This window comes from Cervus elaphus, chromosome 4, assembly GCF_910594005.1.
Source record: "Cervus elaphus chromosome 4, mCerEla1.1, whole genome shotgun sequence".
Lineage (NCBI taxonomy): Eukaryota > Metazoa > Chordata > Mammalia > Artiodactyla > Cervidae > Cervus > Cervus elaphus.
This window is the reverse complement of record NC_057818.1, coordinates 17,061,798-17,079,984: the sequence shown is the minus strand read 5'-3', so window position 1 is coordinate 17,079,984 and position 18,187 is coordinate 17,061,798. Positions and strand designations below refer to the sequence as shown.

General features: G+C 39.7%; 1 protein-coding gene across 3 annotated transcripts in view; it reads left to right on the top strand.

Annotated features, from left to right (window-relative positions):
• The first annotated feature begins 814 nt into the window (after nt 1-814).
• The window catches only part of NETO2 (neuropilin and tolloid like 2), a 71,061-nt gene continuing 53,688 nt past the window's right edge, over nt 815-18,187 (top strand). For 2 of the 3 annotated variants that reach the window (XM_043898379.1, XM_043898378.1), the window contains exons 1-4: nt 815-958; nt 11,236-11,292; nt 14,184-14,324; nt 14,981-15,229. In XM_043898379.1, the coding sequence (XP_043754314.1) occupies nt 925-958; nt 11,236-11,292; nt 14,184-14,324; nt 14,981-15,229 (481 nt within the window). In that variant the 5' untranslated portion in view covers nt 815-924. The remainder of the gene's footprint in view (nt 959-11,235; nt 11,293-14,183; nt 14,325-14,980; nt 15,230-18,187) is intronic. The other variant, XM_043898380.1, reaches the window with a different exon arrangement.

The window sequence follows — 18,187 nt, the reverse complement described above, 5'->3', positions numbered from 1 at the left end:
CGTTAACTCGCCTGATGCTAAAGGCAGGTGAGAACCTCAGACTCGCTCGGCCCCGAGCCCCGCCCAGGTGCGCGCCCGCCGCCGAGGCAGGTAGTCGGGCAGGGCTGAGAAGGGCGGAGCTCTGACCTTGAATTGAGGTCCTAGGAAGGTGAGGGGTCAGGGCCCTCTCTCCGTCCGCGAGGGCAGACGGAGGTGGGCAGGCGGGCCAGGGCTGCCGAGTCCCATCCCTCCCTCAGGCGGAAGGCCACGAGGACTCGGACCTGCTCACCCCGCGCCCCGCGGATGGCGGGGGACGGGGGACGGGCCGGGCTCTCCCTCCGCGCCCGCTTCTCCGAGCGCGGGCGAGACGCCGGCGCCCCAGACCTCCTGGCCCCGCCCCCAGCCCAACGGCGGCCCGCCGGGCGCACCGCCCACCCGGGGTGCGAGGCCGCGGGCGGGCTCGCCCGGCGATTGGCCGGGAGGGGTGCGAGGGGCACGCGGGCGGGGGCGGGGGGCGGGCACATGCGCGCAGGCAGCGCGGCCGGCACGCGGCGCTCGCGCTCCCAGCTTAAATGAGCCTGGGCTCCCAGCGCGCCGCACTTCAGCCGGGCCCGCGGTGCGGCCGCAGGCGGAGCGGCCGGTGGCGGTGCCGGCCCTCGCGTCCGAGCTCCTGGGCTCCCAGGCGGTCGATGGGACGGAGCGCCGTGGAGCAGGAGGCGGCGGCCGTCGGGGGGCTGGGTCAGCGCGAGAGCCCGCCGTGGGGCTCGGGCATGGCGGGCCGCAGGACCTGAGCCCTGCCCCGCGGGGAGCAACCTGGTGGCGGGCGATGGGGACGGAGCGGGGCTGCAGCCGCGCCGAGCCGTGAGCGCCCCGCTTCCACCGCCGCAGCCGCCGCCTCCTCATCGTCGCCTCGGCCCCTCGCGAAGCGCCGGGCCGCTTGGGATCATGGCCCTGGAGCAGCTCTGCTCGGTCCTCAAAGGTAAGCGCCCGGGGCCGCGGACGGCGCCCCCTGCGGGCGAGACCGGCCTCTTCGCGTCCCTGCCCGGCGCCGGGCGCCCGACGCGCCCCTTTGTCTGGCACGAGCGGACCGCGGATCCCCGCTCCCGCCGGGATCCACTTGTTCCGCGAGCGCTTCTTCTCAGCCCTTTGCGTGTGCCTTGGCGGGGGACCCGGGAAGCTCATCGGGATTCGGCGGCCCTTCCGGCCCTGAGAGCTCTGCCCTCGCGCCTCTTCCTCGGAATTCCGTACATCGCTTTGCAAAGTTGTAGGGTTCGTGTGAGTGGAGCGAAGGCCGGTCTTTTCAGTATTAGTAACAGAAAGTCAACCCTAGCGAACAATAAAAAACCCAGCTGAGGCGTCGCGGAGCGGTTCTCGAAAAGCCCCGCGGTGGCGGGCGGCGAAACGGCCTGCCCGCCGGCCGGGTCCCACCTGCTGCGGCCGCGGAGGCTGCGGCACCACTGCGGGCGCCGCGACCCGGCCCGGCCCGGAGACGCTGCTCGGGGCTGCGCCCGGGCGCTCCCCGGGACCTCAGACACCCTGCCGCCGCTGTCTGATTCTTTCTGATTTGTTGTACCGGGAAATAAAACAGCCGACTTGCCAAGTACACAAAGCTCCAAAACATACTACAGCTGCTTTGCATTTTCCAGGAGGTGTAATATTAGATTAAAATTTATGTACATGGATAATTAAGATTGTGATACAAAGTTGTTTCTGAAAATCGAACTGAATAAATCCTTTTTTTCGGCCCTCGGAGGAAAACACCACTACCAATAAAGGGCTTCTCTTTTCTGCTACTGACTTAGATTGAAAACTGAATAGCTGTGTATTTGTAATGTTACGAAATGTTCTCTTTTTCAAAATATAGGGTAAGGCGTTAAGGCATTGATTAGCGGTACCATATACCGCTTTTCATTGTATCTTAATATTTGTACAGTGAAAAATGTTGGGTTTTTCCCACCCATTAACACTTTTGAATTTTGTTTTACTGGAAAATTCAGTATGATTTTGCATTCAATTTTAGTTGCAAAAATTACTCCATATATTTCTAAATTTATAATTGAGATATCAGCAATTTAGCTATCCACTGTATATGTATAGTTTGTACAAAGGTAACCTAGGACTGTTTCGCAGTCACTCCATAAATCATTAATGATTTCCTCATATTAAAATGTTAAAACTCTGAAACTAATTTCTATAGTCTTTCCTGTCTGTAATTCCCAATTTACATCGCCATTCCTTGGAAATTAAGATTTTGTTTTACTTTTTCAAAACAAATCATTCGCACAGTAGGGTTTGTGATAGTGCTCCTTATCTGAATTTGCTTCGTTGTCCTCATTCCCTTAGGATGTTCAGTATAATAAGGACATTCCATCTGAGTAGCCCTCTCTGGGGAGAAATCACGTAGATCTGTTACACAGCTCTACCTGCAGAACTTGACGAAACTGGGCTGGATAGGACGGAATCTCTGATACTCCCAGAATGGTGAAGGGTTTTGCAGCTTTTCTGCCTTTGGGTTTGTCGTAGGTACACACTGCCCTCTCTGGCCACCAGCGTGAAGCATTTAGTGTTTGCACCTTTCAGGAAAGGATTATGTGGTTGATGGCAGAGCTACAGTGGAAACAATGAATTTCAGTAATACCTGGCTTTTCTTTTTTTCTGCACTATTTTTATGCAGCCTACACTATTTTTACACGCTGGTGTATTTTTAAAGTTCAGACTAACTTGTTGTTAGGCTTACTAGAGAGAAAGCAAACTATTTTTAAGTCTTCTAAAGTTCATGGATATGTGCTTGTACATAGGAGGAATCCCTCTGGGAAGACTCAAGAAATTAACAAAAGTTGATTCTGAGAAAAAGATCTAAGAGACTGAGAAGAGTAAAAGGAAGACTTCTGTTTCACTGCCCACCCATTTGTATCACTTGATTTTTTTTTTTTAAACCAAATGCATGTGTTACCTATACAAATATTGGTGGTTTTAATCTTAAAAAATTACATTTTAAAAAATACTGGCTTTTTCTGGTGCTTCCATTCATTGTGTGCACCAGTGCATAAAAAAGTAGCTCTTAAGATGTAAATTGTTTCAACATTGAAGAGGTTCTTATCAGAAGCAGTTATTTAACATCTGCATAATTACAGATATTACCTACCAAAAGCCTTGTTTGGAATATTATGGTCAGTTTCTACTAAAACAAATCAGCCATAATGAGTGTGTGGAATTTTAAGTAGAAGGTAATTTTCTTTAAGGTGCCTGTTGATTCTTAGGTTTTACTTTCAGCAGTGAGAACAAAAGGATAACTCTGCTAGGCTTTTAAACCTTTCATATATTGTTAAAACTGAATAATTCACTTTTAACGGTTTACGATCACTCCAAGTCTAATAAAATTTGACTTGTATCAAAATTAAGTATCATAGTCACATGAAAATATTAGGCTTATAAACCCATTTTTCACTGTTCATATTCATTCTGCAGACTTGTGTCAGGAGAATCCTATACTCAGTTATATTTAAATCTATAAACTGTGGTTAAATTTATGGTGTTACAGTGCGTAACTGGCACTGTATTTTAAAAATCTTATTTGAGACTGTGACAAATAATAACTCGTGTCCTTCATCCTTAAGTCTTTTTCAAGAAATTAAACAATACAGAAAAATAAGTACCATACTGAAAAGTTATCCTTTAAAGAGGGAAGTTTTTAAAGATAGATAGCCTTGTTAAAAGCTAACTTTATTTCCTCCCCCCCCCCACCCCCAGGAGTTAGAGAAAATGTTTTATTAGTACCATTGAGAAATCTGACTAAATGATGGTTTTATTATAATTTGATAGTTTGATTTCTTGAATCCAATTATCTGTTTTGAAACCAAACTGACCTTTTAGGAAAAACATACAGCACTGTAATACATGCACATGCACATTATAAGTTCAAATCAAAGCCATTTTCAAAGCCCGTTTAGGAATAAGATAGAAAAAAGATTAACTATTATATAAGTAAAGTTCATTATCTAAAATTCTAAAGAATAATTCAAGTTGTGCTCTTGGTTACTACCCATTCAGCACAATCCCCTGTAATTTTAAAATTTATGATTCTTCAGAATAATTGATTTTTTTTTTAATGTGTCCCTGGGGCACTTTGAGATCCCACTTAGTGTGGTCTTTAAGTTGCAAAGGGGAATCCTAAAAGGTTTCCAAACTTTCCTTAACAGAACTCCCTCAAAGGAATTCTTGGTGGAGGGAGGAGATGTAGGTCTTAAAACTCAACAAAAGCGAACAAGGTTGCTTTGATTGCTGTGGGGCCTCACCCTCTCAGTCGCTCATCAGAGTGACCCAGATTAACTGACACTTATTAGCATATTTGTTCATAAAATTACAGGGTGTACTAATCTGAAGGTTCAATTTGTCCTAGTCAAAATGACATTTAAATGTATTGGTTTAAGTATGCCCAGGATAATATATTGGAAATTACAGTGTTAGTGGGTGAGAAGACATCAAAAATACTCATCAAAATGTGACCTGGTCCCATTAAAATCCGATGGTAGCTGCTGTGGATGTCTGAGGAAGACTCTGGTATGATTAGAGCATACAACTATATTGCCATCTCCAGAGCGTTTTGACTCACAAGAAGGTTGTCACATTCTGCAGGCAAGAAGCAGCACTTCTGCAGTTATGCTTTCTTTGAAGTGATTGGCAGTGGGATTAGCATGAAGCGGTTGGAGTGATCCCAGAGTTCTTCAAGCTCCATCTTCCTTCTTAACTAAAAAGTTAAATTGAGTTTGATTAAACTAGGGTACTTTTTTGTTCTTTGGAACAAAAAGTTACTACCTCAAGTATATGGACTCCAATTGAACTCCATTCTGCTTCAGAAAACAGGTGCAGGGAGACCAGGTAGGCAGTTGTTACATTATGGGATCTCATGACAAGTTTACCAAACCTTACCTTTACCACTTAGATGCTGAAAACAGGAAAACTTAGAAAGAGGTATGTTTAATTACTAACAAAGGTAAAGTGAGCTTGATAAAAGTAAGAAAAGTAGCATACCTGAAAAGGAAAAAAATCTATTCTCTTTCTGTCCCCTGACTTATGCTCAAAGAAAAGAAGCCGGGTCATCTGTGTGCCTGTTCTTAATCAAGGTTTGTGCTTGTTAATTTGTTAGTGTGGCTCTCTGTGCTGTATGTTGTAGTTACAAAGGAGATATAACCAGGATTATGCTTAGTCACTTCACATATTCATCTAATTTTGAGTGCTGTTGTGGGCCAGCCAGTCTTCTCGTCACTAGAGATGCATAAGTGAATCAGACAAGTCCCTCTTTCTAGTAGAAAGAGACAGATAATAAGAAAATAGTGGGTAATTATAAGTAGTAATTGAAATACTATTTATGTATTTGCTTATTATGTATTATTATTTATGTATTTATGTATAAAACAAGATGAAGAAAATACGGAGCTTCTTTAGCAGTCGGAGAGCCCTCACAAGACTTGAGTAACAGGAAGGAACCAGCCATGCAGAGTGTGTCTAGGCAGAAGGAATACCTAGTCCCTAAGGCAAGAGTTAGCTTGGTGTGTTGAAGTAATGGAAAAGCCTGTAGCTAGTAGTCGGAAGGTCAGCGGGATGGTCAGGACATAGGACTTCTGAAGTCAGAGTAAGAAGTATGGATTTATTCCAAATGGAATAGGACTCTGTTGGAAGATTTTATGAAAGGCTGTGATGTGATCTGATCTACATTTTGAAAGGATCACTAGCTGGTGGGTACAGAGTAGATTATAAGGGACTATGGCAGAAGTAGCCAGTGTTTTTCCAATATCCATTTTACCTTTCAGTGGATCTCTGAACTTTAAGCACAAGATCACCCAAAATAAATACTAGATTTTCCAGTTTTCCTTGGGATTAGGTGTGGCCATGTGACTAAGTCTGACAGTTACATGTGTGTTCAACTTTGGGGGAGTGGTGGTGGTTTTGTTACTCAGTTAGAATTTTTATTTTGACATCATGGTAGATTCTAAGCAAATGTTTTTAAAGGAAGGAGGAATGCGCTGTGTCATTTCTTCATTTTCGCTAAGTGTAATGCAGGCATGGTAGCTGTCAACATACAGTACCTGGCACTCCAGCATCTATACTGGCCCGTAAGAGACCTTGGGAATGTACAGCTGAACAGTAAGATAGAAGAAGCTCAGCCTCTTTGTTTCTTTCAGTATACTATCTGAAAATATGGGGCCAACAGCTTTAACCTCACTAGGGAATTTGTTATAGTGCAAGTTTTCAAGCCCCACCCCAGACTTACTGGATCAAAATCTCTGGAAGTAATGCCACCCCCACCCAGGTCTGTGTTTTGATAAACCTTCCAGGTGAATATGATCCGTGCTAAAGTTGGAGAACTGCTGTCCCAGTGATTTATTTCTCAAACATGGAAGAACTGAGTAGGATGTGTACATTTTTAATCCTCGATATATATATATTACCAGATTAACCTCCTCAAAGCTGTGACACTTTACACTTTACTGACTTACAGTGACAACATAAGTCAGTTTCCTATATCCTGACCAATACTAGAATCTGTATTTTTTATATTAGTAAGGCTGAATTTCTCCATTGGTTTTTTTTTTTTTTTGGCTCTTTTCTCTAGTGGCATAATCTTTTTTTCCCATTTATTTGTACTTTTTATGTTTCAGTCTTTTGTGAATGAAGTTGTTCCCTACCCAAAAGTATGAATTCACCTTTTTTCATTCTGCTATTAATTTTTCTATTTAGCTTGAAAAGGGGATCTACTTTTTTCCAAATAATTGACAAGTTATCCCAGAACCATTAATTAAAACTGCCCTCTCACCAAGTATTTCAAATATTATATAAATCGTAATAAATTCTGGGATATACATGTCTGTTTCTGAGCTTTTTTCTTTTCTTCCATTTTATAACCTAAAAGCCCATTGAGAATAAGGACCATGTGTTTTTGTTTCATTGTAGTTCCAGGGACTGACTCAGCTACCTGTAATGCAGTGAATGCTAGTAATGTTTGTTGACAGATACCAGTTTCTTTCTCCACCATTGCTACATTTTACAATTCTTGTAGCTTTATTATTTTTATGCATTATTATTTTAAGCATGTTATTTTTATGAATTTTTTAATATTTTCCTTGGCCAATATGGAAAAGTCTTTAAGATGACCATCAGAAGCATTTTAAGTATCCAGAAAAAAGTGAAGATTTTTATTAAAACATCATTAAATATTATATGACTTACTGGGACGAACTGTTACCTTTACATTGTTTCATTATTCAAAATGTATTACTTCTCTATTGTATTACATTTATTTACTTACTTGTTTAATTTATTTTAGTCTTACGCCCTTCCCTTAATAGGTGTAATAATTTTCCTGGTAATTCTCTTGGGACTTGTGGGTTTTAAAATAACATTGTCTATAATAGTTTTGCCTCCTTTCCAGTATTTATTGTATTGGCCAGAGTTGCCACTGTTAAGTAACAGTGAAAAGAATAAACCTGACCTTGATTTTTACTTGACTGAAAAGTACAGCCTTAAACTGGAAGGTCTGGAGACAAGACTGCAGGTGGAATGCTAATAACAATGATTCAGGGTTAAGAGAAGTAGCTTGGAGGGTTTTATTTAATACCTTGAAGAGCAGTTGTCTTTATCATTTAGGCCTTCATGTTTAAGTCAGATCTGTATAGTACCCTACGCTAAACTCCAAAATCAGAGGTGAAAACATACCTGGTGGGTACTACTTTTTTCAAACATGAGATGGCAAGCAATTCTCTGCGTAACTAAACTTTGGGGTTGTGGAGTTTAGAATCTTTATTTTGGCATGAATTTCTTTTCTTTTTTTTGGCATGGATTTCTGCTTTAAAGAATTAGTGCCTTCCTGGGTATGTTGTTTTTGAATTCAAAGTGTGAAATCTTTCTGGATTTGGGAAATTATTGACCCTTTGGTAAGAGAAAGAAGGGAACAAGTGACACACAGATCAGGGCTAAGGACAGAACAGAGCACAACATCACTGCTTCACGTACCGGATGATTCCAGTGTTTGGCATCGGTGGGGTTTGTTTTAATATCTCAGCCTGATTATAGCAAGCAGCTTGCAAAGATCCTATTGTACTACTGGGGGAAAACTATGTTTGTTATGATACAGAATTTAGAATGATTAATCATTACAACTGTATCACCACAGCTACCACGATATATTTCTGTCCCCAATTGTTCAAACTTGCCTTATTCATCCCTTTTATTCAGTGGCATGGTTCACTTGATTGATTGAGTTGTGAGTAGTAACATTTGGGGAGGGGGCTATGAGCAACCCCCTATATAAAGTAGCAGGAATAACAAGGTTATTTGGTCTAATTTATTTTTAATATGATTTTTCTACCTCAGTTGTATATTGTGTGCAAATTACCTAAATCATGTTTTAAAAAGACGTGGTTTTTTTAGTCATTATATAGTATAATTTTCCAGGCACAATTCATCTTTTTGCCATAGTTTTACTGTTCCCCTGGTTTCGATTTATTGATTTCTTACTTTCCCTTTCTGCCTGACTTTGTATTACTTACATACTATGAATTACAACTGTGAAAACTGGTAAATTGTTATGCCTGTGAATCAGGAGGAAAGGTACAATGAGCACAAAATTTTGACCAGTTGTATGTCATCTGAGATGATATATCGGGTAATAGTGTCCTCTATCAAGATACATTGATGCAGTTTTGATATTTGCCGAATTGTCAAACATCTATTATTATTCTAGTTTGTTTTTCTTTTTTTTGGCCTTTTCTTACTGCTTGCAGGATCTTAGTTCCCAGACCAGGGATTGAACCCAGGCTCTCAGAGGACGAGGCTCAGCATCCTAGCCACTGGACCACTAGAGGATTCCCTGATTTTTCTTTTTGATCAGGAATCTTCTGTGTTTTGTGTTTTGTTTTTTTTAAATAGTGTTTCAAAAGTCTATTCCCCTAACTCTGAGCCAGTGCAAAGATGTGAAGAGTTTGGAGAAAGGATTGTTCCTACCTAGCATGAGATCTTCAATACTACTAGCAACCAAAGAAAAGGAGGGGTAATTAAAGTTGTTGAGAGTTGACAGAGGAAACAGGGGTCAACAAGGATACAGCAAACCAAAGATGAAGATGTGTGATTAGATCAGAAGATGTAAACAGCACAAGATCACAAGAACTGTTTGCACATTGGTGACTTTGAGTAGTAGATGCCTAGTACATGGTACTGAGTGAAGAATGGCTTGACCATCTGCCAGTCCCTTCACTAGCAGTCTCTTCTGTGCCTCCATCTCCGTCACCCCTAAACATCCTTTAAGTTACTAAATGCAGGTAACACTACATCTGAGTCATAATCATGTCATAAATCTCTCCTGCTCCCCATTTGCACTACCACTGCTCTGCTTCAAGACCTTAGCATCTTTACTTCCTAAATGACCTCTCTTTTTAAAAATTTAGATTCCACACACTCATCAAGATTAGTGATCTGAAACACAAATGTGATAATGTCACTCTCTAGTTTAAAAAAAGAAAACTCAGTTATTTCTCCTTGTAGTCAAAGGTTTAAACTCTGTAGCATGGCATTCAAGGCTTTTTAAAATCAGATCTCATCATATATTTTTTTTTGTTTTTTCCTTCACTGAGTCTCTGTTGCTCTGCTTGGACTTTCTCTAGTTGCAGCGTGCTGCGGCCGCTCTCCATTTCAGGGCACAGGCTTCTCGTTGCCGTGGTTTCTTGTGGAGCACGGGCTGTAGGCATGCAGGCTTCAGTAGTTGCAGAAGGCAGCCTCAGTAGTGGCGGCTCACAGGCTTAGTTGCCTCGTGTGTGGAGTCTTCCCTGGCCAGGAATCAAACCCGTGTCTCCTGCACTGGCAGGCGGATTCTCATCCACTGCGCCGCGAGGGAACACCCTCATCCTACTATTTCTAACCTGATGTATCCCTTTTCCCCTCCACATGCTAACTGTTCTGTCCTACTCAGAATTCACTAAACACTTCCTAGGTAAGTTTTCATTGTCTAAGCTATTTCTTTCTCCCTCTCCTGGGTAGAAGTTCTATTAGGTTTCACTAGAATAGACCTTTTTTCCCTAAAGTTTTCCTCACTCTGTTCCTCTTAAGCCCCAGCAGAATGAACAAATGGTTCCCTTTTCTGCTTCCGTTGTTTTCTGTGTAATCCCTGCTAAATTCTTTTTCACCTTGTAGATTGTCTTTGACAATAGGTTGACTCCTTAAGGATGAAAGTTTGTCCTAATATCTATGGTTTAGCAGAATGCCCTAGCACATATAAAGGGCTCTGTGCAATGTACATCATCATCATCTCATCTCATGTTCACAACAACCTGTGTGGTTGGTGTTATTAATACAGCGTCCCCATTTTGCAAATAAGTAAACTGAGCTGAAAAGGTCTCACAGCTGGTAGAAATCAAAATTTGAACCCCAAACCTAAATCCACCTAACTCCTTGGAAGTCCATTCTCTTATAACTGTTTTGCTTTATGTCTCTCCTGCCTTAATCTGTGCATCCTCTGTGCCTGCTCTCCAGGAGGTGCTCTGACATGCTTGCTGACTGACTGAATGAATAATACAAATTCCATTTCACACAGGAGGCCGATAATGTGGTTTCCATTGAGAGAGTGAAAGGTACCGGTGCACCATTAAAAAGAACGTGTTACCGTCAAAACACAAACATGTACAAAACAATATATTATTCATTGGGGATCAGAAATGTTAAACGTGGGGGGAGGGGAGAAGCTCCATTTTCTAAGAAGTGCCAGCTTTTGTAATGCAGAACACAGCCTAGTAGCACAGCTATAGAACGTCTAGAATTGATTTCTAGGAGACTGCTGCCCCCTTCTCTTTATTATGAATGTTGTTACAAGTCAAATAATCTAATTGAACTTTTACTGGCATAATATATTGCAAAGCTAGCCATAATGCGTGTAAGGTCTATGGAGGTAGAGTACAGTAAATATAGGATAATTGGGATCAGCACAGTTCGTTGTACAAGGAAAAAAAGGTATGTATTTTTGCATTCATCATAAATTGAAAATGTACTTATTAGTGCTTGTATAAATGAGTGTGATATCAATTGTGTTTTTTCTTGGGTTGTCTTGTCAAATAGTAACTCAGAACATAACAATTAATAGTACTGAGTGTGAATGTTAGTAAGAAATAGGTTTTAGTTCGGTTTTTTTTTTTTGTCATCTGATTTTTCTCATGAACTTGGTAAAATCTAATATAGATCAACTTTTTAACTTATCTTCTCTTATTTCTCTAGTGTTGTTAGTAACAGTACTTGTAGTGGAAGGAATTGCTGTGGCCCAAAAGACCCAAGGTAAAGAATTTACAATGCTAATTTACTACGTGTTCAGAGCAGTAGGATGGCTTTTTGGAAGGATTACAACTTCTGCGTACTATTTCCATAATCCCTCTGGGGTGTTTCAGTGACCTAAGGCTTTCTGTCAGTCTATCAGCTTTAATTCAGCCAGGTTCAGCGGCAGTTAACTAGAGTAAATTGTTACAGTGTAAAGTCTTACTCTGATACATTTTAAAAATTGGCATAACTAGTGACTCCTAGAACACTATGGATTATGTCCAAAAATTAAATAAGATTCATGCTTTATCACCAAGCAAAAAATAAAAATCCCTTTTTCCAGTGTAGACAAATGAAACATTTCCATCAATATCTTATTCAAACCCCTGAGGACATGTTCCAGTTATTGTTTATGAAAGAGGATTAGCTAGTATGATTTTTGAGCCAGATTTTTATTTCAGAGTTTGGTACATTTCCTAAATAACCCGACTTATTTTCATCAAAGTTATACATACACCTGACAAAAATTAAAGCATTCTAAAAAGATAATTAGGAAAAATCAGTCTACCAGCCTCCCAAACCCCACTTCTCCATGGTAGTCTACTAGCCTACCAAACTACTCTCTTAGCTGATTCTTTTGGTATTTTCCTGCATATTTCTGAATAACAAAGTATATGGTTATTCTCAGTTATTTCAGTTTGAAGTAGTAGATAATAATTTTCCCACCATGGAAGATAAGAAATTAGCTCTTTCTTGCACCTACTCATCTCCCCCGGCTACATATGAATGTTCTTTTTAACTTTGCACCTGCAGTACCCATGTCAGTATTTTTACAATTTTGGTTACATGTATTCAAGTTACCACTGGGCTTTTTCAATCTGAAAATTTTATCTTTGGTTGTAGGAAATTTTTCTTTCCCTTTTTTCTTGTTTAATTTTTAAAATTCCCTTTTCTCCATTTTCTCTCCTGTCTTTAAGGAATTCTTATTATTTGGTTACTTTTTAAAAAAAAAAAATCTTTTCTGTTTTTCCATTTCTCATTTAACTGTTTTCTTCTCAGTAGCCTTCACTGAGACTTCTAAACCAAAAATTGGAAAACTTTTTTTCTATAAAGGGCCAGATAGTAATTGTTTAAGGCTTTGCAGGCCATTATAGTCACAGGAGCACCTACTTAGCTCTGCAACTGCAGGGTAAAAGCATGAATGGGCATGTATATATTCCACTGAATTTGATTTTACAGTAACAGGCAGCAGACCAGATTTGGTCCAAGGCCATAGTTTATGGGAAGTGAAAGTGTTAGTCACTCAGTGGTGTCTGACTCTTTGCGACCCCATGGACTGTATGTAGTCCACCATGGAATTCTCTAGGCAAGAATACTGGAATGGAATGGGTAGCCATTCCCTTTTCCGGAGAATCTTCCCCACCCAGGGATCAAACCTGGGTTTCCTGCACTGCAGGCAGATTCTTTACAGTCTGAACCACTTCTGCTCTAAACAGTTGTTGTTTTTAATTCTATTTTTAGAAACTTTCTTTTGTTTTCTAAATAATCTCTTTTTCAGAATATGCTGTGTTCTTGTGTTATAGGTATACATTTGACCCTTGAACAATGCAGAGGCTAGGGTTGGAGTTTAGGGTTAGTCAGAAACCTGCCTGTGACTGCTGACGGCCCTCCGTATTTGAGGTTCTGCGTCCTCACATGCAGCCAGCCACAGGCGAGCACTGTACACTTACACTGCACCCACGTGGTTCACACCTGTGTTGTTCAAAGGCCGGCTACCCTCCTGTTCTCTGAGAAGATTAAATGGTAGTTTGGTTTAGTGCTTTTTTTTTTTTTTTTTTTAATATTCTAAAACCTTTGCTTCTTCAGAGTCGCTTTTTTGTTTGTTTTTAATCTGTTTTTCATATCGGAGGCTTCCCTCACATGTCTGGTGCTCTGCTTGATCACCATCTGCAAGTGTAGACAGGGCTGTTTTACTGCTGCCTTTCCTGGTGAATGACTGAATCCCCCTATGAATATTTTTCTTTGGGCTCATTAGTTTCCCCAGAAAAGGTTAAGATTCCATTTCCTGCTTAGAGGCCCTATATCTGACCCAGAGGCCTTTGGGGAGTTGAGTGGGGCGGGGGAGCAGGGGAGTGTGGTTCAGCATGTCGGCATTCACCGCTTCCCCCTGTTTTCATGTTGGTGTTTTCACCCTCTGCTGTGCCTGATGTTCCCTGGTCCAGCAACCCTGTTTACTTTCTCCAAAGAAATAGTATTATTTTTTGATGTGGTGATAGAGCAGCGTCTACCTGGATTTGTGGAGTGGGAGAGGGTATTAGGAGTCAAACTGATTGCAGAGACTTTTACCGAGTCTCATGTTTTTAAAAATACCCAAATTCACCACTTCCACCCCCGCTTCTAGAGATACCTACTACTGCCAGTAGTTATTATTGCATGTATCTATTTGTATTTATGGGTTTATGCCCTTAAAAAAAATTATTTACTGTTTAAGTGGACTTTGAAGAAGGAGCAGAGCTAAATGCATGTGTTCAATCTACAACCTTTAACTAAAATAAAATCCCTTTGCAATCTTTGAATGTTATTTCACTTTGAATTAAACTAAATGTGGAGGTATCATACCTGACATAAACTCCTGGAATTCTTTTATTTTTGTGTCAGAGTTGAATTTTATAGAGTTTTACTAATTTATCAGATTCTCCTACATGTTTTTGCCCTTGTAAAATCTAAGCATTTTACTTCCCTGTTCTTTTACATGGCAGATTTGTCCTCTAGAGCGAATGCTTCTGCTGTGTTCATTCTGTTATGCTAAATTTGACAATGGTTCTTAAAAATTGTGTGTGTGTAACTCAGTGGGCAGTTGTTTGGGGAAGTTGTAGAGGAAACCATAACTAATGTTTTAAATTTTCCTTAAGATGGACAGAATATTGGAATGAAGCACGTTCCTGCAACCCAGTGTGGCATTTGGGTTCGAACCAGCAATGGAGGTCATTTTGCTTCACCAAATTATCCTGACTCATATCCACCAAATAAGGAATGTATCTACATTTTGGAAGGTATTTGACCAATTTCTATCTTTCATTGGATGAATGTTAACTTTTTTTGTAAAACTAAATAACTGGTTAAATGCTCTTTTTAAACCAGTTTGAACAAAATTTAAATATGTATTTTAATTAAATCCTAGTCATTATAGATATTTCTTAATACTGCCAACATTAACAAAATAATGGTTGAAGTTTTATAAGAATTTTTAATCTCCTAAAATATATTTAACTAGATGCATCAGTATATATGGGAAACTTCTCTGATAAGAAACTTAAACTTACTGACATCTCTTATTAGGCTTTATGCAAATTTATGTCCATAGTTACATTATGTTTCTTTCATTTCTTCTGTTTTTCTGTTCCATCGTGGTACATTGTATCTCATGAATTAAGCATTAGCTTCTCAACTCTTTTAATTTTGAGCATTCTGCTACATTTAACTAATTTAATATATAGCATATGCCAAAGGGAAAGATTACTGTAATTCTACAGATAGCATTATTATTAACATACAATGTAACAGTCATTATGAATTTTATATATAATAACTTTCAGTATGATCCTCATCTGTAAAATAGTAACAGAGCAGTTGTGCTTTTCTCACTGTGTCAGGACATTTTTACTTTTTCTTGTTCACTTGCCCTGATTTACTTAATCTTTTTTTCTAGCTGCTCCACGTCAAAGAATAGAATTGACCTTTGATGAACATTATTATATAGAACCATCATTTGAATGTCGGTTTGATCACTTGGAAATTCGAGATGGGCCATTTGGTTTCTCTCCACTTATAGATCGTTACTGTGGTGTGAAAAGCCCTCCATTAATTAGATCAACAGGGAGATTCATGTGGATTAAGTTCAGTTCTGATGAAGAACTTGAAGGACTGGGATTTCGAGCAAAATATTCATTTATCCCAGGTAAATAAGTTATTGTTTTAGTAGCGAGGTCTGACTCTGGTTTTAGAATCTTAAGACTAGAAAACAGAAAATCCAGTCAAGTTTATCAAATAAAGGTTTTAAAGAAATTGCCAAAGTCAAAGGGAAATCAGCCCATGAATAAATATTTTAAAAAATTAGAAATAGAGCTGTAACACTTGAATTTTGAGGCATGTCATATATGGTGTTACATTATTTCTTAGATTTCTTTAAGTTTTATAGCGTATATCAAGGCCAAAGACATCACAATAAATAGATTTTAAAAATAATTCAACAAATTGTCTTTTCATGATTTCTACCAAAAATTATTCTGGCAGGTTTTTTCCCTTTGGAATGGTTGAATTAAACACTCATTTGAATAAACAGTCCCTAGAAAATACTGAACAGTAGAAAGAATAGTGCTCTGTACTTAGAGGCAAAAGATCTGGGTTTGAATCCTTTCTGTGCCACCTACTAGCTATAAAATTTAGCATTAAGCAGGACTTGTGCCTGAGCATTGCTGTTGGTAAGGTAGGAATACCTTCATGAGGCTGCCGTGAGTAATTACCGGAAACTTGGCAGCTGAAAACAATGGTAATTTATTATCTCAGAGTTCTGGAGGCCAGCATCCAGCAGGGTCACTTCCCCCTAGGAACTCTAGGGGAGAATCCTTTCCTAGCCTCTTCTTTGGCGGCTGCCCCAGCATTCCTGCACTTGTGGCCTCATCACCCTGATCTCTACCTCCATCTTCACAGCCTCCCCCACCCCCGATCTTCTCAGAATGCTTAGCTTAATCACATCCTTTGCCTTAGAATGTCATATTCACTTTTTGTAACCTTATAAGGTAATAAGGTAACCTTTTAACATTATAGGGTAATAGTCATAGGTTGTGACCGTTGTGATGTGGACATAGATTTGGGTGGTGGGAGAGGGTCTCCATCTTACCTACCGCAGTTATGTGGAAACGCTTTGTAAGTCCTCAGAGCCTGTCCACTGTAAACGTAAGCATGTCCCTAATGCAGAAGCCCGAAGATACACTAGTTATTACTCCTGTCCTCAAAGAACTCACAGACTTAGCAAGATGAAAAGTAACTTAATGTGAGAATCATGTAATCTTTTTATTTATGTTTTCATGCAAGAAATTTACTAACTTAAAAAAAATTTTTAATTAGAACAGCCAAATGAAAATATCATAACCTATCACCCTATAAACAAAAAACCAATATAAATAATATGTATCACTTCAGATGTTTTTATCTTTTTATTTTGTTTATTTTGTATAACAGAAGTCATGCTATTCTTTCAACTGTGTTACCAGTCTTTTTTTTTTTTTCCTGAACAGTATATTCAGCTTTTTTTCCCCTGTTAGTTTTAAGTGTCACTTCAGTATTTAAGTTCTCAATGTCAAAATGATAACACTTTCAGAAAGTAAAATTTATACTTTTTTTTTCAGGAATTTTAAGCTTACAGCAAACTGAGTAGAAACTATAGAGTTAGGGTATACCTTCTAACCACCCCCGTACACACAGCCAACTATAGAGTTAGGGTATACCTTCTAACCACCCCCGTACACACAGCCACCGCTAAAACCCAAGATGAACATCCAGCACCCAGGGTACATTTGTTACAACTCACGAACCTATCGCTTCTCGGCCTTTTGGCTAAGATCAAGTGTAGTACAACTCATGAACCTGCAGCGATACAGCACCGTCACCTCAAGTCTGCACTTTACATTAGGGTTCCCTCTTGCTGTCATGCATTCTGTGAGTTTGGGTAGATGGAGTGATGTAAGGACGTATCTACCAATACAGTATCATATGGAGTATTCCAGCTGCCCTAAAAATCCCGTGTGCCCCACATATTCATCCCTCCCACTCCAGCCCTGGCAACCAGTGATCGTTTTACTGTCTCCATAGTTTTGCCCTTTCCAGAATGTCATGCGGTATGACGTAGCCTACAGTGTGTAGCCTTTTCAGGCTGGCTTCTTTCACTTAGGAATGTTCGTTTAAGGTTCCTCCCTATTTTTTCATGGCTTGGTAGCTTTTCTTTTTAGTGCTGAATAATACTTCATTGTATGAATGTACCACAGTTTGTTCATTGTATGAATGTACCACTGTTTGTTTATTGTGTAGAAGGATATCTTGGCTGCTTCCAGGTTTTAGCATCCACAGGTAAACCTACTATAGACATCCATATGCAGCCATTTGTATGGACAAGTTTTTAACTCAATTGGCTGAGTACCGTGGAGTGCAATTTGCTGTATCATATTAAAATTTGTTTTAAATTTTTCCTTAAATGGAGAGTGGTGATGTTTGCACAGCATTGTGAATATATATAATGCCACTGAACTGTATGCTTAAAAATGGATGAAAGGGTAAATATTATATTTTACTACAATAAAAATAAATTTTAAAATTACAAACAGGTGTCTAAAAAACTTAATTTGAAAATTCACATAGGAGACATATATATATAAACTTGTCAGAATGAAAAAATTACAAGTCTAAAATATCTTTAGAATCTTTAATTAGCCTGTTTAAACCTATTTTAATTGACAGTTTTTTATATGTAACTGATTGCTTAATTCTTGTTAATTTCCTTTTTTTTTTTTTTGCCATGCTGCATGGCACGCAAAATCTTCCTGATCAGGGATTGAACCCATGTCCTCTGCAGTGGAAGCACGGAATCTTAACCATTGACTTTCATCATGATTATCAAAGTACATGTTGAAAAAAGTAGGAAAAATTTTAGCTTAATTTAGAATATATTACAGAGACTCTTCTTTTTTAACTTAACTAAACCCAACCTCCCTAAATAAAAGAAAGTAACAACACTTCACCAATTTTGCAGAGATGTGTCAAAGAGAAATCTAAATCTTAACCAGCATTAGAGTAAAAAATTCATAGCAACTATCTGGCAAGTGAATCAGAACTTCACATGTAGGCAAGAATTCTAGGGATA